This window comes from Chelonia mydas, chromosome 4, assembly GCF_015237465.2.
Source record: "Chelonia mydas isolate rCheMyd1 chromosome 4, rCheMyd1.pri.v2, whole genome shotgun sequence".
Classification (NCBI taxonomy): Eukaryota; Metazoa; Chordata; order Testudines; family Cheloniidae; genus Chelonia; species Chelonia mydas.
In genome coordinates this window covers 107,194,737-107,210,952 of record NC_057852.1, presented here as the reverse complement: position 1 = coordinate 107,210,952, position 16,216 = coordinate 107,194,737, and the positions used below count along the sequence as shown (strand labels likewise).

Below are 16,216 nucleotides of genomic sequence, written 5' to 3'. Positions count from 1 at the left end.
GACAGCATGGAACCAGAGAAGACAGACACTGTTCTTCCCTACTGGATCCATCCTTCTACCCTACTGCTACAACACTGCTACCGATCCCAGCAACAACTCCCTTTGCCCTTGCCCCATGTGCCCGGGGCACCTAGGAGAGAAAAAAACCCACTGCACCAGGTATTTTGAAGACTCTGAAAAAATATTTAATTAAATAGCACTTGTTCATTAGAAAAGGGCCAGTTTCAACAGTTGCTATAAAATCTCTTAAAATTAATAACGTCATAGACAGAACACAGACTGAGCTGGTGTGTTTGTCATTAAGGGCCCAATTTGCCCTCCCCCCACAGAACTATACTTCAGGCCTTCTGGGTACAGTTTTTGAGTACGGTGAAGACACGAGTTTTAAGATGTGCACTTATTGACACGTATTGTTACTTCTTGTGTAACAAATCGAAATGCTGGAGTACATACTTGTGTCACATTGTTGCCAATTATTGGTAGATGATGTACTGTAACAGATGCTGCTTCTCTAAAAGATTAATATATTTATATGCTTCTTTATGATGAAGAGATGGGACCAGTGCTTAATAATGCTACTTATTATCTGTGACAAAGCTTTGTCTAGTAAAGCCTCACTGTTTGTTGACTGTGACTAAATTTGAAAGTCACAATTTTCAGTGTCTTTAAAAAAATTAAATTGTACAGTCAAATGAAAATTGAAATGAAAACACATATTAGCCTAAGAGATCAGAATTATTAAGGAATGTGTGTGAAGAGATTTTTGTGTGGATTTTGTTTGTTCTATTATAAGGAAAAGAGAGAATGAAGCCGTAGTTTTAGCTTTAGTAATCTATCAAAAAAACAACCAACCAACCACCCACCCCAAAACCGCTTTCAAAATGAAAATTATCTTCACAGTGCTTACAATTGCTTTCTGTCTCTGCCTCTCCCTTTGTTTGGCCCTTTCAGATTCCCGTTTTTCATACTCTTTGCGGTATTCTTCCCTCTTCAGTCTTTCATGCTGGTATTCCTCATAGCTGTCATATCTAGGAAACATAACTTAATCATTAAATCAAGTACCTGAATTTGTCAAAATAAAATGAATAATACAATTTCTGGAGCATCTCATTATCTCAGAAAAACAGAATAAAAAGTGAGCCAAATACAAACAAAACATGCTACCTTGGTCTACAACTATATGGTGATCTGGATCGTGATCTTGCATATAAAGGAGAACTTCTGTATGCTCGATGTCTACAGTGGCTGGACTCATAATAGTAACACGATCTGTAAGAAAAAACACAAAGGACATTTGCTTCTGTCATTTAGTATAAGTCTACTGACACCATGTTCTTGCGAGCTACATATTACCTGAACCTACAATTTCTTTCAAGCAACCAGTGAGATTTTCTAGTGACAGTTTGTGATCTCATAGTTAACTTAGGGGCCTTGGAGTGATGTGTTTTGTTTTGTAGTATCCTTTATTCATGCTAACACAGAGCACCAAGTCAGCCAGTGTGAACTTTATCTTATATGGATTGCAACTAGATTGGCACACGATAGATTTGCAGAAAATGGAATCAGTTAACTAAGTAAATTTCTCAATGACTGCTCTGTTTATGATCTGACTGTCTCCACTAGGAGTATTCAACACTGGCAAGTTTAAAGGACAATGGCAACAAGTGTTTTGTGTAACAATCCCATTATCTTCAAGATTAATAATCTGAAAGGCAATAAAAGGAGCTGCTCTAGATTCAACTGCTTCTGGATTATTTTCCTTCATGTCCATTATAAATACATTTGCATTTCTCAGACAGTACCTGGAAGAGGATCTGCTACATGGCGACCTTGATCTCGATCGGGAATATGGAGAACGGGAACAAGACCTGTGTTGAGGAAAGGACCTTGATCTAGAGCGTATCCTTTGGGATCTTTGAGAAAATAAGGATTTGGGTGGAGACACTGAATCTCTGCTTGGGGAGTTAAAAGAAGAGCAAGAAGGCGATACATCAAACAATGAATAGGCTTCTGTCCCATCCCAAGGGTAGCATAGTTTATCACTTTCATCTTCACTGTCATCAAAGAGGCCATCCATAGCTAGTCCTGAAGTTATAAACATAGGTAGTTTGGAGAATTGTTCATTACTATAATCACTTTCCCTCAGTTCACTGGCCTTATCTGCCTCTTCATCAAAAACAGCTTGGCTGGGGTGACCAAAGTGCTTATTCAGTTCAGCCCGGATATCCTGGTCTTGGAGCTGTTTTCGGCTGCTAGAGTGGGAACCCTGCTTACTTGCCTGTAAAGTCTCTCTCTTGTAGTACTGGTCTTGTTCTAAAGAAGAACAAATCTGACACTGCCACCCAGGTACAGAATCTTTAAATTCTTGTTGTCTGGAGTCCTGAAGTTCCTGGGATATTTTAATGTGTATTTCGGTTTTTGAATTCACAGATTGACAGTAGTCATGGTCACCAAACAGCCGCAAACTAGGCCGTTTTGTCTTTCTCTCCTCATGTCCACTGGACAGTATCGTTGTCTTGCTAAGCTGTGCATACAGCTCAGACTGTTCTGGACTCTTCTTGATTGTGTTATGTCCTTGAGAACTGGAAGACTCACTGTAGCGGGGCTTTTTTGAGGGTGGTACAATAGTCTTGCATGATGACTTCAGCTTGGGTGAAGTCCTGAAAGGATTATCTTGGTTGGCTTTGTGAGGAGGGGTCGTAGGTGGAGTTAGGCCTAAAAAAATGAGAGAGTTTTAACAGAGAAAAATGCGTTTCCAGAAAGCACAGATTCTTCTTTGAAAAAGAAATTAAACCAAGAGTCCCTTCCCATGGCCTGAAAAAAACAACTTGCTTTCTCTAAGTACTTCTGTCACCATAAATTGACTTTACTAGGATGTTATGCACCAGCAATAGTATTTAGTGTTTTGGACAGAAATGCTAACAACATCAAACACACGAGCAAATATTAACACACTGCCCCATGGTCTTCAACATTATTTTTGTCACTTTTTTACAAGTACATCTACTACTCACTTTAATGTTGTGTGTGTATGTGTATATATGTATACAGAGAGAGATAGAGTCCGGCACTAGCTTCAACTGTATTTATTACATAAGAGGTATACTGAGGATGTTACTTTTAGCTTTCACACAGTTTCTTTTTTCCCCCAAACCAAAGAAGTCTGTCCTGAGGCCAAAGAAATTAACAGAGGAAAACCTGGATGAAAGCAAATCTGGAAAAATGAAATGAATACTACCAAAGTAACTTCTGTAATGCACAGTGCACTAATGCAAGGAACTACAGCAACTATCCAACTTGACTGCAATGACTCTTTGCCTCCACAGTTCATTAACTTAGTAAACCATTGCTAATGCATGTATAATACATTCCGGTAAGCATAACTAATACACTTTGCCTAAAATGTGGTTTCTGCAGCAAAAACCTAAGTGAACTGTAACAATATTGCAGCCACAATGAGCCATTCTATTTAGAATTAAATATTCGTGGAGTGTCATGAGGTGGAGAGACTGACACTTACCTGAGTTTTATCAACTAAACACATACGTAAATAAAGACTAGATAAATGTCATGTCAATAACTACCAGGTTTTTCCACAGCAGAATGATAATTTATTAAATTACATTTCTAGATAGAGATGAAAATTTAAACATAACTAATGTAATCCTTAAAAAAGCAGGGAGCCAAAGCTACATCCTACAGCTAATTTTACAATATTTCTGTGTGGAGAAAGTGTATTGCTCTCAAAGTTTCCTTCAGACTTCATACAAGGAGACATTCACATTGCATAAAAGGACAACTGTGTTCACAAATCTAGAACAATAGTAAATCGGGGCTCTTGTTCAAGAAAACATTACTATTCAGGAAAGCACTTCAGCACATGCTTAACTTAGCATTCATTTACATCTCATTGACTTCCTTGTGACTTAAACATATGCTTAAAGATAAGCATGTGCTGAAGTGCTTTCCTGAATCTGAGCCAGAGATAAGAAAATATCGCAAAGAGAGACAGAAAAAACATACTAGATTACCTAGTCCACCCCTTACACTAACTCTGAGCCCGATGCAGTGTACTTCTAATGCTGTCCAGCCCAGTTTTAAAATACCCAAGCAATGGGCCTTCCATCACTTCCCTAGGGAGAATGGACAGGGAATATGAATACAGTTTGAGAAAATGCCTATTTCAAATATGGGCAGAGAGTTTCCTCTTGTTTTGTATTTTTAACCATACAATGGAGCTCAGCAGATCAATGCAAATGGAACATGTTTTATAGCAGTTTGCAGCAAAGAAGGAAAAGCCTCCATCAACGCATAGTGCTCTCTAAGGGACATAAATGGAGACTGGGAGTCCCACTGCATTAGCGACAATGAATTTGTTCCAGAAAACAAAAAACAAAAAAAAACCAGATAGGAACAGCAAGACATGAATACCTGATGCAAAAGAAAAGCCTGATTTTGACTGAACATTTGAAAATAATGTTTATGAACTTTTCATGTGTACTAAGGCCTTCCTCCAATGCCATCAAGGACAATGAGTCCTAATACACAAACACTGGCCCTCAAGTTAAAGCTGCCTCAGAAAACTGCCCAACTTTTAAATTCATGATCAGTACAACTATCCCCTTCAGTTCACGTCTTCCATTTTCTCCTCCTCTTTGCCTACCTCCTAACAAACTAGCCAAATGCCAATTACATGTGCATGCTGGCTATTCCAGATGAGCTAATGTCATCTGGGTAAATTGAAGAGAACAATTCCCTTTGATATTCTACAACACCATTTCTGGATTAAAAATAATGGCTCAGAATCAACAAATAATTAATGCGTAAATACCATTACTTTTGTCAAATAAAATTCACAAGGAGCATTTTGATTTGTAAAATTAGATACCCCATGAGTGACCCCAGGGTTAATTACTGAATTTTTATATTTATTTAAAAAAAAAAAAGCAACCCAAAATGGCCCCTTCAGGAAGAATGACCTGGGAGAATATTTATCCCCATCACTAGGTGCTGCTTTTCTATAAAAACAAGCATTCCACCCTCAGCATTTGAAATATTTATTTACCTTTGATTTTTAACCAAAACAAAAACTATTTATACTGTAACATGCCAAATAAAATCATCTCTGCATTCTTCCTTTGTTAAACTGGCCCTATGTGAGCATTGGCTTTACGCACAGCGTAACTGCTTTCTGGAGTAGTGATGCTAAGTCAACCACAAAGGAGACCAAGGCTCGGTGTAGAGAGGAACCTAAAAGTCCAGGTGCTGAGCCTGGCTACTGGAGTTTCTTTCACCTGCAAAACCACACTGGCAATGTCCTGAGGAATGGTTTCCTCACAGCATTTTGGCACTCGTCCTTCTGCTCTTGAACAGAAGCAGGAAGTGCACAAGTGAGCATAAATGAAAAATAAATTGTTCAAAAAGTTCAATGGACATTTGAAACTTGAATAAAAGGTTTGTGTTTTAGTTTGCAGCAAAGCTTGGAGTTGGCTTTTGTTTTGTCTGTGTCACTGCTGAATTCTCCACTCCAAGCCCCTCCCATGCTCAGCATCCAAACAGCTAAACTTTGAGAAAATTAATTCCGTACTTATTCATCATCAGTATCTTCTTTGCTCATCTTTACACAGTAATCTTAATTTCACACCATGATCCTAAATCAGTAGTGCTAAAATATTCTCCGACCTTAGAATTATTTCATGCACGCTGATTTCTCTGGGAATGTGTACATTTGAGTGTTGACAGTACAAGGTATATTCCGGGCTCTCTCTTGAACTTAGCAGGTTTTGACAGATTTATGTAAGGACAGATGGCCATTACAGGCTGAAGGCTGACAAGAGGCAGTTCAGAGCATTGTTAACACACTTGCACAAACTCTCAGCAGTGCAGCACTGTGCAGAATGTAATTCAGACTATAGCTTTTTTATTGCTGCCTATTTTCTTTTGTCAAAAGAGCCTGCTGTGCACAGCAACAAATGGCTGCCATTACCCAGAATGTAATGGGTGTCAGACAAATCACGTAACACAAACAATCAAGAGTATGTAGGTCATATTTCAACAGAGCACAACCTTAGCAATATTTATGATTACTGCATTGAAATGTGCTCTATAATAAACAAGTACCTCTACATCACTCACACTTATGTACTTCTGCACAGCAAATCTGTTAGAAGTGGTACATACGCTACAATCATCCCCCTTAAACAGTCTCTTTTTTTTTTAAAGTAAAAGGCAAGTATTTTTTCATGACATGCTATAAAACCATTTTCTTTGTAGGGACTTTTCTTTAATTGAATGGCTTTGGAAAATGGTAACTTTGTACTTTGCCTCGCTCCATCTATATACTATGAACTCACTCAATGATCTCTGCTTTAAAATAGTGTATATGCCAAATCAGCACCACTTCTTATATCCGTGTGACAACAGACTTTCATATGTACGTCAGCTCCGCCACCTCAGCTCAGTGACCTGTTTTAGAGAAAAGTCTGTGAGGACAGGCAGAAGTTTTCATATCACCTAGACGCATTCCTTGAGCTGCAGTAAAGAAAACTTAGTAACTCATTTAGCTCAGCTAGGTTGATCAGAATAAATTAGGGGAATACATTTACAGTAAATGTCACATCTTGACTTTTTAAGACTCATTTACAATGCTGTTTCATATAGGCAGCGAAATCTAATGTTACTGTTAGCATTTAAATGTTTGATGATGCTTCTGCTTGTTGGTATATTTTTGGAGCCTTCACATCCTTCAGGAAATGCATCTCGATGAACCTTTGTACAAGCACACTGAGATTCTGAGGGTTATTAAAAATGGATTCCTTTATACCTTATGAGTTTAAAAATGGGATTATCAAGAGAAACATTATTTAAGGCCACTTAAAGCACTGAATGCAAGATAATAGCCTGATTCAGTAAAATAATCGGTAGAGCTTTTGTACAGCACAAGACTGCAGAAGCCAGGAAAATATAATAAAATTAAATAGCCATCATATAATAAAAAACTACATGCTTGTTGAGCAGTCAGTTTAATCTTGTTGTCAGTACCGCAGAGGACAAATATAGACCCTGAAAATATCTAATAATTTACTAGATTTTATTCCCTCTGGACTAATATCTCTCTTTCTCTGTCTCAAGTACCAGAAATCATTTTGAGTTTTGCCTGGTAGAATTTAAGTATTTATTCAGACAACCAAGGGACTGCTCAAGTCTAGTGATGGGTGAATACTGGGGTTTGCAAAAACGCATGTGAATTCCAAATCACTATTCAATGTCTGTTCGTTGTCAGATTTTCTGAGTGACCAAATTTTGACTGCATGAAAATTTGGGGAGGAGTTTTTACTCACATAAATACAGGGATTTTTGTGTGAAGGAGTGTCACCATTCTGCAAGTGTGCACTAAGCCACCCCTTGATACACCTTATACAATGTCTTTGTGCTTTTGGGACAGAGCGTGTTAGGAGGCAGGAAGAGTATGTGGGGATGAGAAAGCCATTGATTTTCAAAAAACCATGAGCAGCAGTGGCCAGATACTGAGGCATGGGGATCAGCACCTGGGAACGACTGCCCTCTGCAATCACTTCTACACATAGCACAGGTCCCCAAGCATACCCCAACAGTCACTTGATCCCCACATCTGTGGTTAACAAAGGCTGACAGGGAGGAATTCCTCAACCATGATAACGTCAGAGGAAATTGGGGATGGGGAGGAAGCACCAGAGCTTGTCAAGAAGGACCAGGCCACAGGCCCTTTGACCAGTGAGCAGCATAAAGCAGAGATGTGGCTTATCACTGGGTGTACCGTGTTGCTTTTGCTTGGCAGGAATGAGTCATGGATAGGAGAGAGCAAGAGCTTGCAGTGGTTGAGTGGGTCCTGAAGACAGACAGGGGTGAGGCAGAACCAGCAACAGCCAATGAGGAGGGAACAGAACCTGCTTACGCTAGAGGGCTACAAGTGCAACTGCTTGACAAGCAAGAGGAGGCCAATCACTACTGGAGTCCTGCAGTGTCAGGCTTATTTCTCGCCTATCCGAATGATACTGCAGAAGCAGACACTGCTTGGCATGATGCCCTATGCCCCACTCCTGTTTGAGACCTAGCGAGAGGGGCTCTGCTGCTCCTTGCTGCTGCTGATGCTGGGGTGGTGACTCCTGCCACTGGTTCTGCTGCCAGTCAGGAGGACTGTGCTGATTATGGGGCTGTCAAGCTGGATACTGTTGCTCCTTCTGATGACAACCAGCAACAAGCTTCTCCATGTGCTGCTACAGCTGGGGCTACTGCTACTCCTGCTGCTAGCCAAGCAGTATTCTCCTTCTGCTCCTAGGATTGCTAGAGGGGATGCTGCTAGTACACCCGCATGATCCTACTCCTGCGAAATGACTTCTGGGACATTTATATCCCATTGCTGGCTGACTGTACAGCTTTCTCCAGACTCCATAAGCAGCTCTGAATCAACAACTCAGTTTAGCCTTAGCATGAGCCAGTTGAACTCCACTGGAGTTGTTGCTGATGACACAACGTGGGACATTTGATCCCCTGTATTTACTCTACACATTCCAGCAGTCCACAGTACATTGTGACATACACACATGTTCCTTTAAGAAACTATTTTATGCCTTGCAATGTAGAATTTGTGTAATATGGTTAAGGACAGGGAGGTTTTACTGTTTTAACCAGCAGTAAGCCCAGGGAGCGGTGATTTTATGTAGCAACGGGACTTGATGTTTAATTGTAGACAATTTGGAGTATGTTCCAGGCTAAGAACCTCTTACACATGTGCTGTCCCCTCTAAAAGCTATTTTCTTTTTCTTAACTTCCTGGAGTTATATGAAGTTTGTAGGCAATATTGGAATTATAAAATGGAAATTATTTTTTCAGTTTTAGAAAGGGGAAAAAAAGTACACATATGTATAATATGCAACCCCTTCTAAAGAAAAAGTTCATTTAGGTAAGAGAACGGGTTTTAATTCAATTTTACGTACATGTGATGAACACTGATGGCTGGAGTGGGGAATGCTTTCAGTTATTTAATTTATTTATTTCTTTTTCTAATGTACAGTTAATTCATTGGTGAGGGAACCGTAGCTGCTTTCAACAGAGAGATCAAGGCAGCTGCAATTTATACTAACATACTTTGTGCTTTGATAGTGCAAGCAACACCACTAATGGTCTTTTCAGTTCAGCAGTGAGATCAAGGCAACTGCCATTTAAATTATAATAGACGGTGCGAGTGCTGTATAAGCTGACTGAGCAATGCAGTCATCTGGGTAGAATTTGGAGTTGCGAGGGGCTTTCTTTATACTACTGTTAAGTATTATTAATCATTACTGCTACTGTTATTTTTATTATTGATTAGGCCCTGACCCTGCAAAGACTGCCCACTTAGATTGCTATCTCTTTTTGTTTTATGTGCTTGTACAGTACCTAGCACAGCAGGGCTGGGGTTTCCAGGCGCTACCATAATACAAACAATAAATAAATAATACACTGGAAAATGGGTCACTTCCACTCACCTGTTTGCACATTGCATATGTACAAAAAGGCACAGATTAATACAACAAAACACACAAAAAAGGCAAATATTTGGATGTACGAGAGAAATAGCTATGATGTGGCACCTGGCAGCAATGCTGCTAGGTAGTCTTCTATGCGTGTGTAAACCAAGTGTCAACTCCCAAGGCCAGTATTCCGCCTCTCTTTTTTGACCCCCTCCCCAGCCCACTTATTAACTAACTGAAGTGACATGGTCTACAGAAAAAAGGCAAGGTATATCCATGGTATAATGCTCTTGTTCACATAGCTCATCCAATGGTGGCACTTACCCATCAGCACATTGCAGTATTTTTACCTGCTAGTGCTACACGTGGTTGGATTGCATGACTATAGACTTTACTTTTTTCCGCTACACACAGAGGAGAATCTATGGAATGAACCTGATAATACCAGAGCAATTCCAACTGTCATGACTTGTGGCACCACTACAAAGCCTCAAGTCATATTGACTTCTTATTTCTGGCCAGTCTGCCGATGGGAAGTGCAGGCTCCTGATTTTCTAGGCTGGAATGGATGGCAGCTTGCTCTTCGTAGAGCCATTCCAACAATTATCATGTGGAACATCATCATGTCACCACCTCCTCCTTCAGATGGTGGCAGGAGAATCCAAGCCTTAACATAATGCTGCTACTGTGCCTCACAAAAGACTGGTCTTGTCCTGACGTGCTTTGCAGTGACGACGAAGGTGGTTCCACTGGGTCTGAGCCATTCTGGTGCTCACCTGGTTTCCATGAGTACACACGGTAGTTTGCCATGATTATTCTAGTTTTGCAAAGACATCTGATCTGGTTTTATAAAGATGAGGTCCATTGGGAGGAAGGAAGGTGTCTTTTACATCATATAGCATCTTTGTTCAATGACTGGGTTCAATGGCAACAGACTCCCACACACATGATCGTGCTGTTATGTGGATTACCAAGTGCTATACCCTGTGCTGTCTGGGTGCTATACTGCAGAAGTCAGATACCAGCAGCACACTATGGGGAGCTCTTCCTCCCTACCCACTAGTACCACCTGCCCTGGGATGCTCCACCGAAAGAACCTTATGTTCCTTCTCTTCCCAAGAGAACAAATATCACCATTCTAGAGATAAGGTGGGTGAGGTAATATCTTTTATTGGACCAAGCGTGTCTTGAAAGCTCGTCTCTCTCACCAACAGAGGTTGGTCCAATAAAAGATATTACCTCACCCGCCTTATGTCTCTAATATCCTGAGACCAACACGGCTAGAGCAACCCTGCATACCATTCTGGTTTGACACGATAATTAATTATTATTATTATTTGTATTGCATTAGCACCGAGGAGCCCCAGTTATGGCCCACGACTCCACTGTACTAGGTGCTGTATAAACACAGAATTGAAAGATGGTCTCCTGCCCAAAGACCTTTTTTCCCTCACTTGAATAAGGAGCAACTAAGGCTGCAGATTATCAGGATGCCTCGTTTATGTTTAAATGCTGAATTAATGAAGCAGCTTCTGAAGAAGTGAAAGGATGATTTTGTGTGCATGAAATCAATAGTCCAAAGTGCCTTTACAAACTTAGAGCCAGATCCTCAACTTGTAGAAATCAGCCTTTGACTTCAATGGAGCTAGGCTGATTTACACCAGCTGTAGATCTGACCTTCATAGAACATTGCTACAGTTTAAGTAATTTATATCTCAGCATCCGCCCTTGTACATGTTCATGAATGAAACACATCTCTACTACACTGTCTTTTAGTATTGTGCTGTGCAGGGAGGCAATAGTCTCTCTAAACAATGCTGGTGCAACTACACCCATGATCTTGTGCTCAGTTCTGGGCACCTCATTCCCATGATAATACAGACAAACTGGAGGGCATTCAGAGGAAAGCAACAGAAATAATCTGAGATCTGGAGTAACTGACTTTTGTGGGCAAAAGCAAATGAGTTAAACATGTATAGCCTGGTGAAATGTCAACTAAAAGGGAACAAGATGAAAGTCTACAAATATCTGAAGGATGAAAACACCAGAGAGCAAGGAGAGGAATGATTGAGATCGCTCAAAGGAGGTATCAAGAGGGTTAATGGGATGAAATTAAGAAAAGGAAAGATTAAGATGAATATCAGAAAACCATTCTGTTTAGGCTGTGGCATACTCTCCCAATGAAAGAGGAAGAAACTCTGTCTTTTGTAGCATTTAAATCTAGAACTGACCAAAATGTGCTGTGAGGAACAGCCTTACATTAGCATCAGACTGACTCAATGATACAACTTTTCCATCTGCAACCTCTGTATTCTGTGCTGGGGGATCTGTATTTGAAAAACAATGCTCAGCACTACACAAATCTCTGAGGGAATGGGGAAATATTCCAGACAAATGCTTTCATTCACATTTTTCCAGAAACCATGCTCTGCTTGTAGGTTTGAAGTCAGTTTTAAACCTACCTCATGTGAGGCAACTAGGTAAAGAGTCAACGCTAAACCATTAAAATTAATCCCTTGAAGACCTCCTTAGCATCCCACGATACATTTCTTACCAAAGAAAAAAAGTCAGGCTTACAGAAAAAAAATGTTCACATTCCACATCTCTCACCTGCAGTTCCAGAGAGTTCCACACTTAAGGTTTGTTCAATAGTCTTGTTCTCAAATGGGGAACCCTTGGGATCACTGGAAGACAGGGCACATTTATAAAAACAAGCTGAAATTGAGTTGCTGTAGCCAAAATGTATTAAAGCCCCCTCCCTTTTGTAAACTTTTACATTTCTTAATACTTACTTTGGTGACTCAGGTGTCAAAGGAAGTGATAAACTTGTTGGTTTGGCTGAAGAAGGAAAAAAAGAAACTGATTATGAAATATTGTGAAGACTCAGAAGTTTATATTTATATATTGTTTATATCAGTGCAGGAATTCTACCTGAGTCCATTAGGGCTAAACTCCAGTAGTTCAAGAAGGCACCTCAGTTTATCTGATGGCTAAATAAAAACGAGATCCAGTCTGACCCCTTATTACTGGCACCTAAATTCCAACACTGATTTACATCAATTACTGAGTCTTTGAAGTATGGTATAAAGCCCAAATGCAAAGAACTTTTCAGAAAATAGAGTGGTACATGTTAACAGTCAAGGGAGAAATTTACAGAAATGCTGTGAAAATGTTATCTCTCTTAGATTTAATTTAAGCTACAGTTCACCTTTTATTTGGAAATGAGAGCAGCAGAATAACTACAAAGCACCAGGACGGTTATGAATATTCAGTTGATTTTAATTCTACAGCATACAGTTCTATATACAAGGTTGAGAATAGGTTGTTTCTGTGAGGCCAACACTGAATCAGCTATAATCCAAATTTTTGTAAGTTATTCTGCAAACTATGGCATGCCACAGATATAGTCACAGATGGTTTAAACTAACATAAGTGTACAGAAAGTTTTAGTTACAAAATACAACTCTTTTGTAGTTTCCATTTGTTCAGATCTGCCTTTTTTACAAAGCAAACCAAGGACTAGGATATTTTCAACCAATTAAGCTTTCTTTAATTGCTAATAAAGTGATTAAAAATTAAAAACAGTACTACTTGCAAATTTTAGTTTGCAGGAGTTGGATTTAATTTTAAAGGCAGTGTGTGTTGTATCAAGAACAGCTACTGGGGGGGGGGGTCTCTTCTGCAAATTAATTATTTAAGACAACGTTTTCCTCTCTAGCCCTCCTGTACTGCAGATCTCTTGTCCAGAGTGTGACTCTTGCATAATCTGCATTCATCCCTGGTGTGGAATTCCTACTGACATCAAAGGATTTTACATGCAAATTAATTATTTTTGTAAACTCTAGAGTATTCCCAATGAGATCATTCATTTTTTAAAAAGTCTACACCAATCCTCATGAGCCAGGCATTCTTTTCCTTCTATGAAAATTCAAGAAGGAAAATTAGGCATGTCTGTTCACCTTCCTCAGAAGCATCAGGAACTGGCCACAGCCTGAGATAGGAAATTGACCTAAACAGCTCCCTTGTCTGATCCAGTATGGCTGCTGCCATATACTAACTAGTGAGTTACCATGAGATGAATAGGTGTTTTCTAGACATGTTAGCTAGGCACATACCTATTTTACTAGACAAATGTTTGTGTTCATTAAGACTTGCCAAAGTCCCCAATGGCTATCTACAGGTTTAAGTGGCTAAAAAGCATCAAGATATTTTCAACCGTAGTGGCAATGAGCAGAAACAAAGTTTGTGGAAGCATATCCACCCTAATGGAGTAAAATCTATGTGACGCTCTACAGATGACTGATACTTTCAATGGAGAGTAAGTGCTTAATCACCCTTTGTGCTTTTGAAAAATCTCCCCCAGGGTTTCACAACAGCAAAGAGAAGTATAAAATAACACATTTTTTACAGACTGGAAAACTGAGGCACAGTGACATGGAAATCTGGGACACAGCTGGGAACTGAACTCAGATGATAGCTCTCTGACCTGTGATTTGACCCCAGATTTAAGCAGATAGTGGCTAATTCTCAAACAGCCCTAAACTCACTTAGCAAGCTATAAACCACTACACCAATTAGTGGTTTTGTGTGCTACTGAACTTGAATCTGAGTACAACAGCTATCAAAAAACACCCTCACACACAATTTTGAGGAAATATTTACTCAATACAATGCCAATTTTCTTACTGGCTGTTTATTAGAACTTCCAATTTCTATTCTATTTTAATGCAAATAAAAATTCACATGGGCATGCTTCCTCCTGTAGATTAAAAATGTTCAGTTTCAAAAGAACCCAGTTTCCTCATGGGCAAATCTCATTGCAAGACCACAGACAAGCTCAGCCTCAATGGATTTGTGGACATTCATGTGAATTTGGGATAGTGACCCTAAAGGAAAATACCATTTGACTCACCCCGAGTGAGCTTTCCCAGTCAACAGAATAGCAAGCTCATATTTACGGATGGAGCAAAAAAGGCATTATCCAGCTTTGATTAAATGTTTAAGCAAACTACTGCTGATTGGGAATGTGGGTTGAATTTGGAAGGCTGATTTCAAGTGCATTTGTTGTTCAAATTGAAAGTTTCACATATCTCTTGTATTTATAATATATATGTTCTTGGTTTTGAAAGATAAGGGACGAGACTTCCAAAAACAAGTGCCTAAAATTACATTTCCAAGTTCACATTTAGGCACCTGAATAAAGATTTAGGAGCGTATCTTTGCCCAGTTTTGACCATTTTTGTTTCAGGGCCTAATTTTGCTCTCAGCTGCACCTATGCACTGATATCAATTGCGATGCTTTGGTGTGCTAGAGCAGTATTTGATGAAAAAATACATTTTTGGGGGGGCTGGAGACTGAACAGCAGGAACTCAAGAAAATACTATTGACAATATTGTAATATTACTAAAGCCACAGTCAACAATCAAATTCTGTTTAAACTCCCATAAGTACAGTTCTTTGTGGGGACTTTTCTATTATTTATGTATTATTTGTATTACTGTAGTGCCTAGGAGACCCACACATGGACCAGGACCCCACTGTGTTAGGTGCTGTACAAATGCAGTTCCTGCTCCAAAGAGCTTGCAATGTAAGTAAAAGACAAGAGACAGATACAGACATACTGGGGAGTATTAATCCTCCTGTTCACCATTAGCCCAAACCCAACCTGTCTTGCATCTTTACACTGAATGTATCAAGTTATTTCAGCATAATTTCAGCAGAGAGACCCACATCATCCCTGAACAATCCAGTCTGGTTTTGCTCTGAAGCAGTCTGCTAAAACCAGCAGAAAGGAGTGTCACTTGGCATTAAGCAGCCTCTTGTTTACATGAATTTGATCCAAAATGGGTAATACCACACTACAAAGGTCAGAATCTACAGCTGGGAGAAGATTAAAATGGATGGGGGAGGGAAGATTTAAACCTAGCTGTATTAATCAGGGGTCAAAATGCAGTTTGAGAGGAGGGATGGGGTAACAGGCAGGGAAATGGGGGCAAACAAAACAAAAATAAGATGCATATGTTTAGAACTGACAGTTTAAAATGTTTCTATTCCTGCTCTAACAAATCAGAGTAGCAACCTTCGGGTCAAATTCCGATCTCAGATACACCAGGTTAAATGCCACTCGCTTCAGTGAAATTATTCTGGATTTGCACAGATGTAACTGAGATCAGAACCTTGCTCTCTTGGAAGCACCGCCAGTACATAAGTATGTGTATTTTAAAATAACAGTGACTTTAAATAAGCTCCCTTTGGGCCCATAAGCTTATAGAGTTTTTCTTTATCCTAGCTGAGGGGAGGAGGGAGAGAGAAAAGAGTAGAAAATGTCTGCCAGGGGAGCTTCTTTAAGTTCTTGCATCTCTGCCACTGAAGCTACTTACAACACCAGCCAAGCTCTTTGTACATGGGAGAATGCTAAAAGTCAACACAGATGTTTAGTTTTGGCCATAAACAAATTTAAGAAAAAAAAAGAGAGAGAGAGAAGGGTCAGGCTGGTTTCTAAACCTTAAACTATTTACAAAATAAAAATACAAACTGGCAATCTCACTGTAACAGGAATGACACATTTACTGCCTCTTCAGTAGCTGCAAGAGCACTATTTATTGTCTCTTAAGGCACATGTTGCAAGTTAACAATGCCTTCATTTTCACACTGGCAAAAAGAAAGAAGCGCATTAATGAACTGGCTTGCCCAGCTTCTTCAGATGTATAAGTACTTCTTAGTG

General features: G+C 39.6%; 1 protein-coding gene across 2 annotated transcripts in view; it reads right to left on the bottom strand.

Annotated features, from left to right (window-relative positions):
- Positions 1-16,216, bottom strand: part of PPARGC1A (PPARG coactivator 1 alpha) — a 476,597-nt gene that overhangs the window by 17,272 nt on the left and 443,109 nt on the right. For both annotated transcript variants that reach the window (XM_043544575.1, XM_007058105.4), the window contains exons 6-10: positions 12,284-12,329; positions 12,102-12,175; positions 1,803-2,715; positions 1,165-1,269; positions 908-1,028 (exon numbers count right to left, since the gene is read on the bottom strand). In XM_043544575.1, coding sequence (XP_043400510.1) covers positions 908-1,028; positions 1,165-1,269; positions 1,803-2,715; positions 12,102-12,175; positions 12,284-12,329 — 1,259 coding nt within the window. The remainder of the gene's footprint in view (positions 1-907; positions 1,029-1,164; positions 1,270-1,802; positions 2,716-12,101; positions 12,176-12,283; positions 12,330-16,216) is intronic.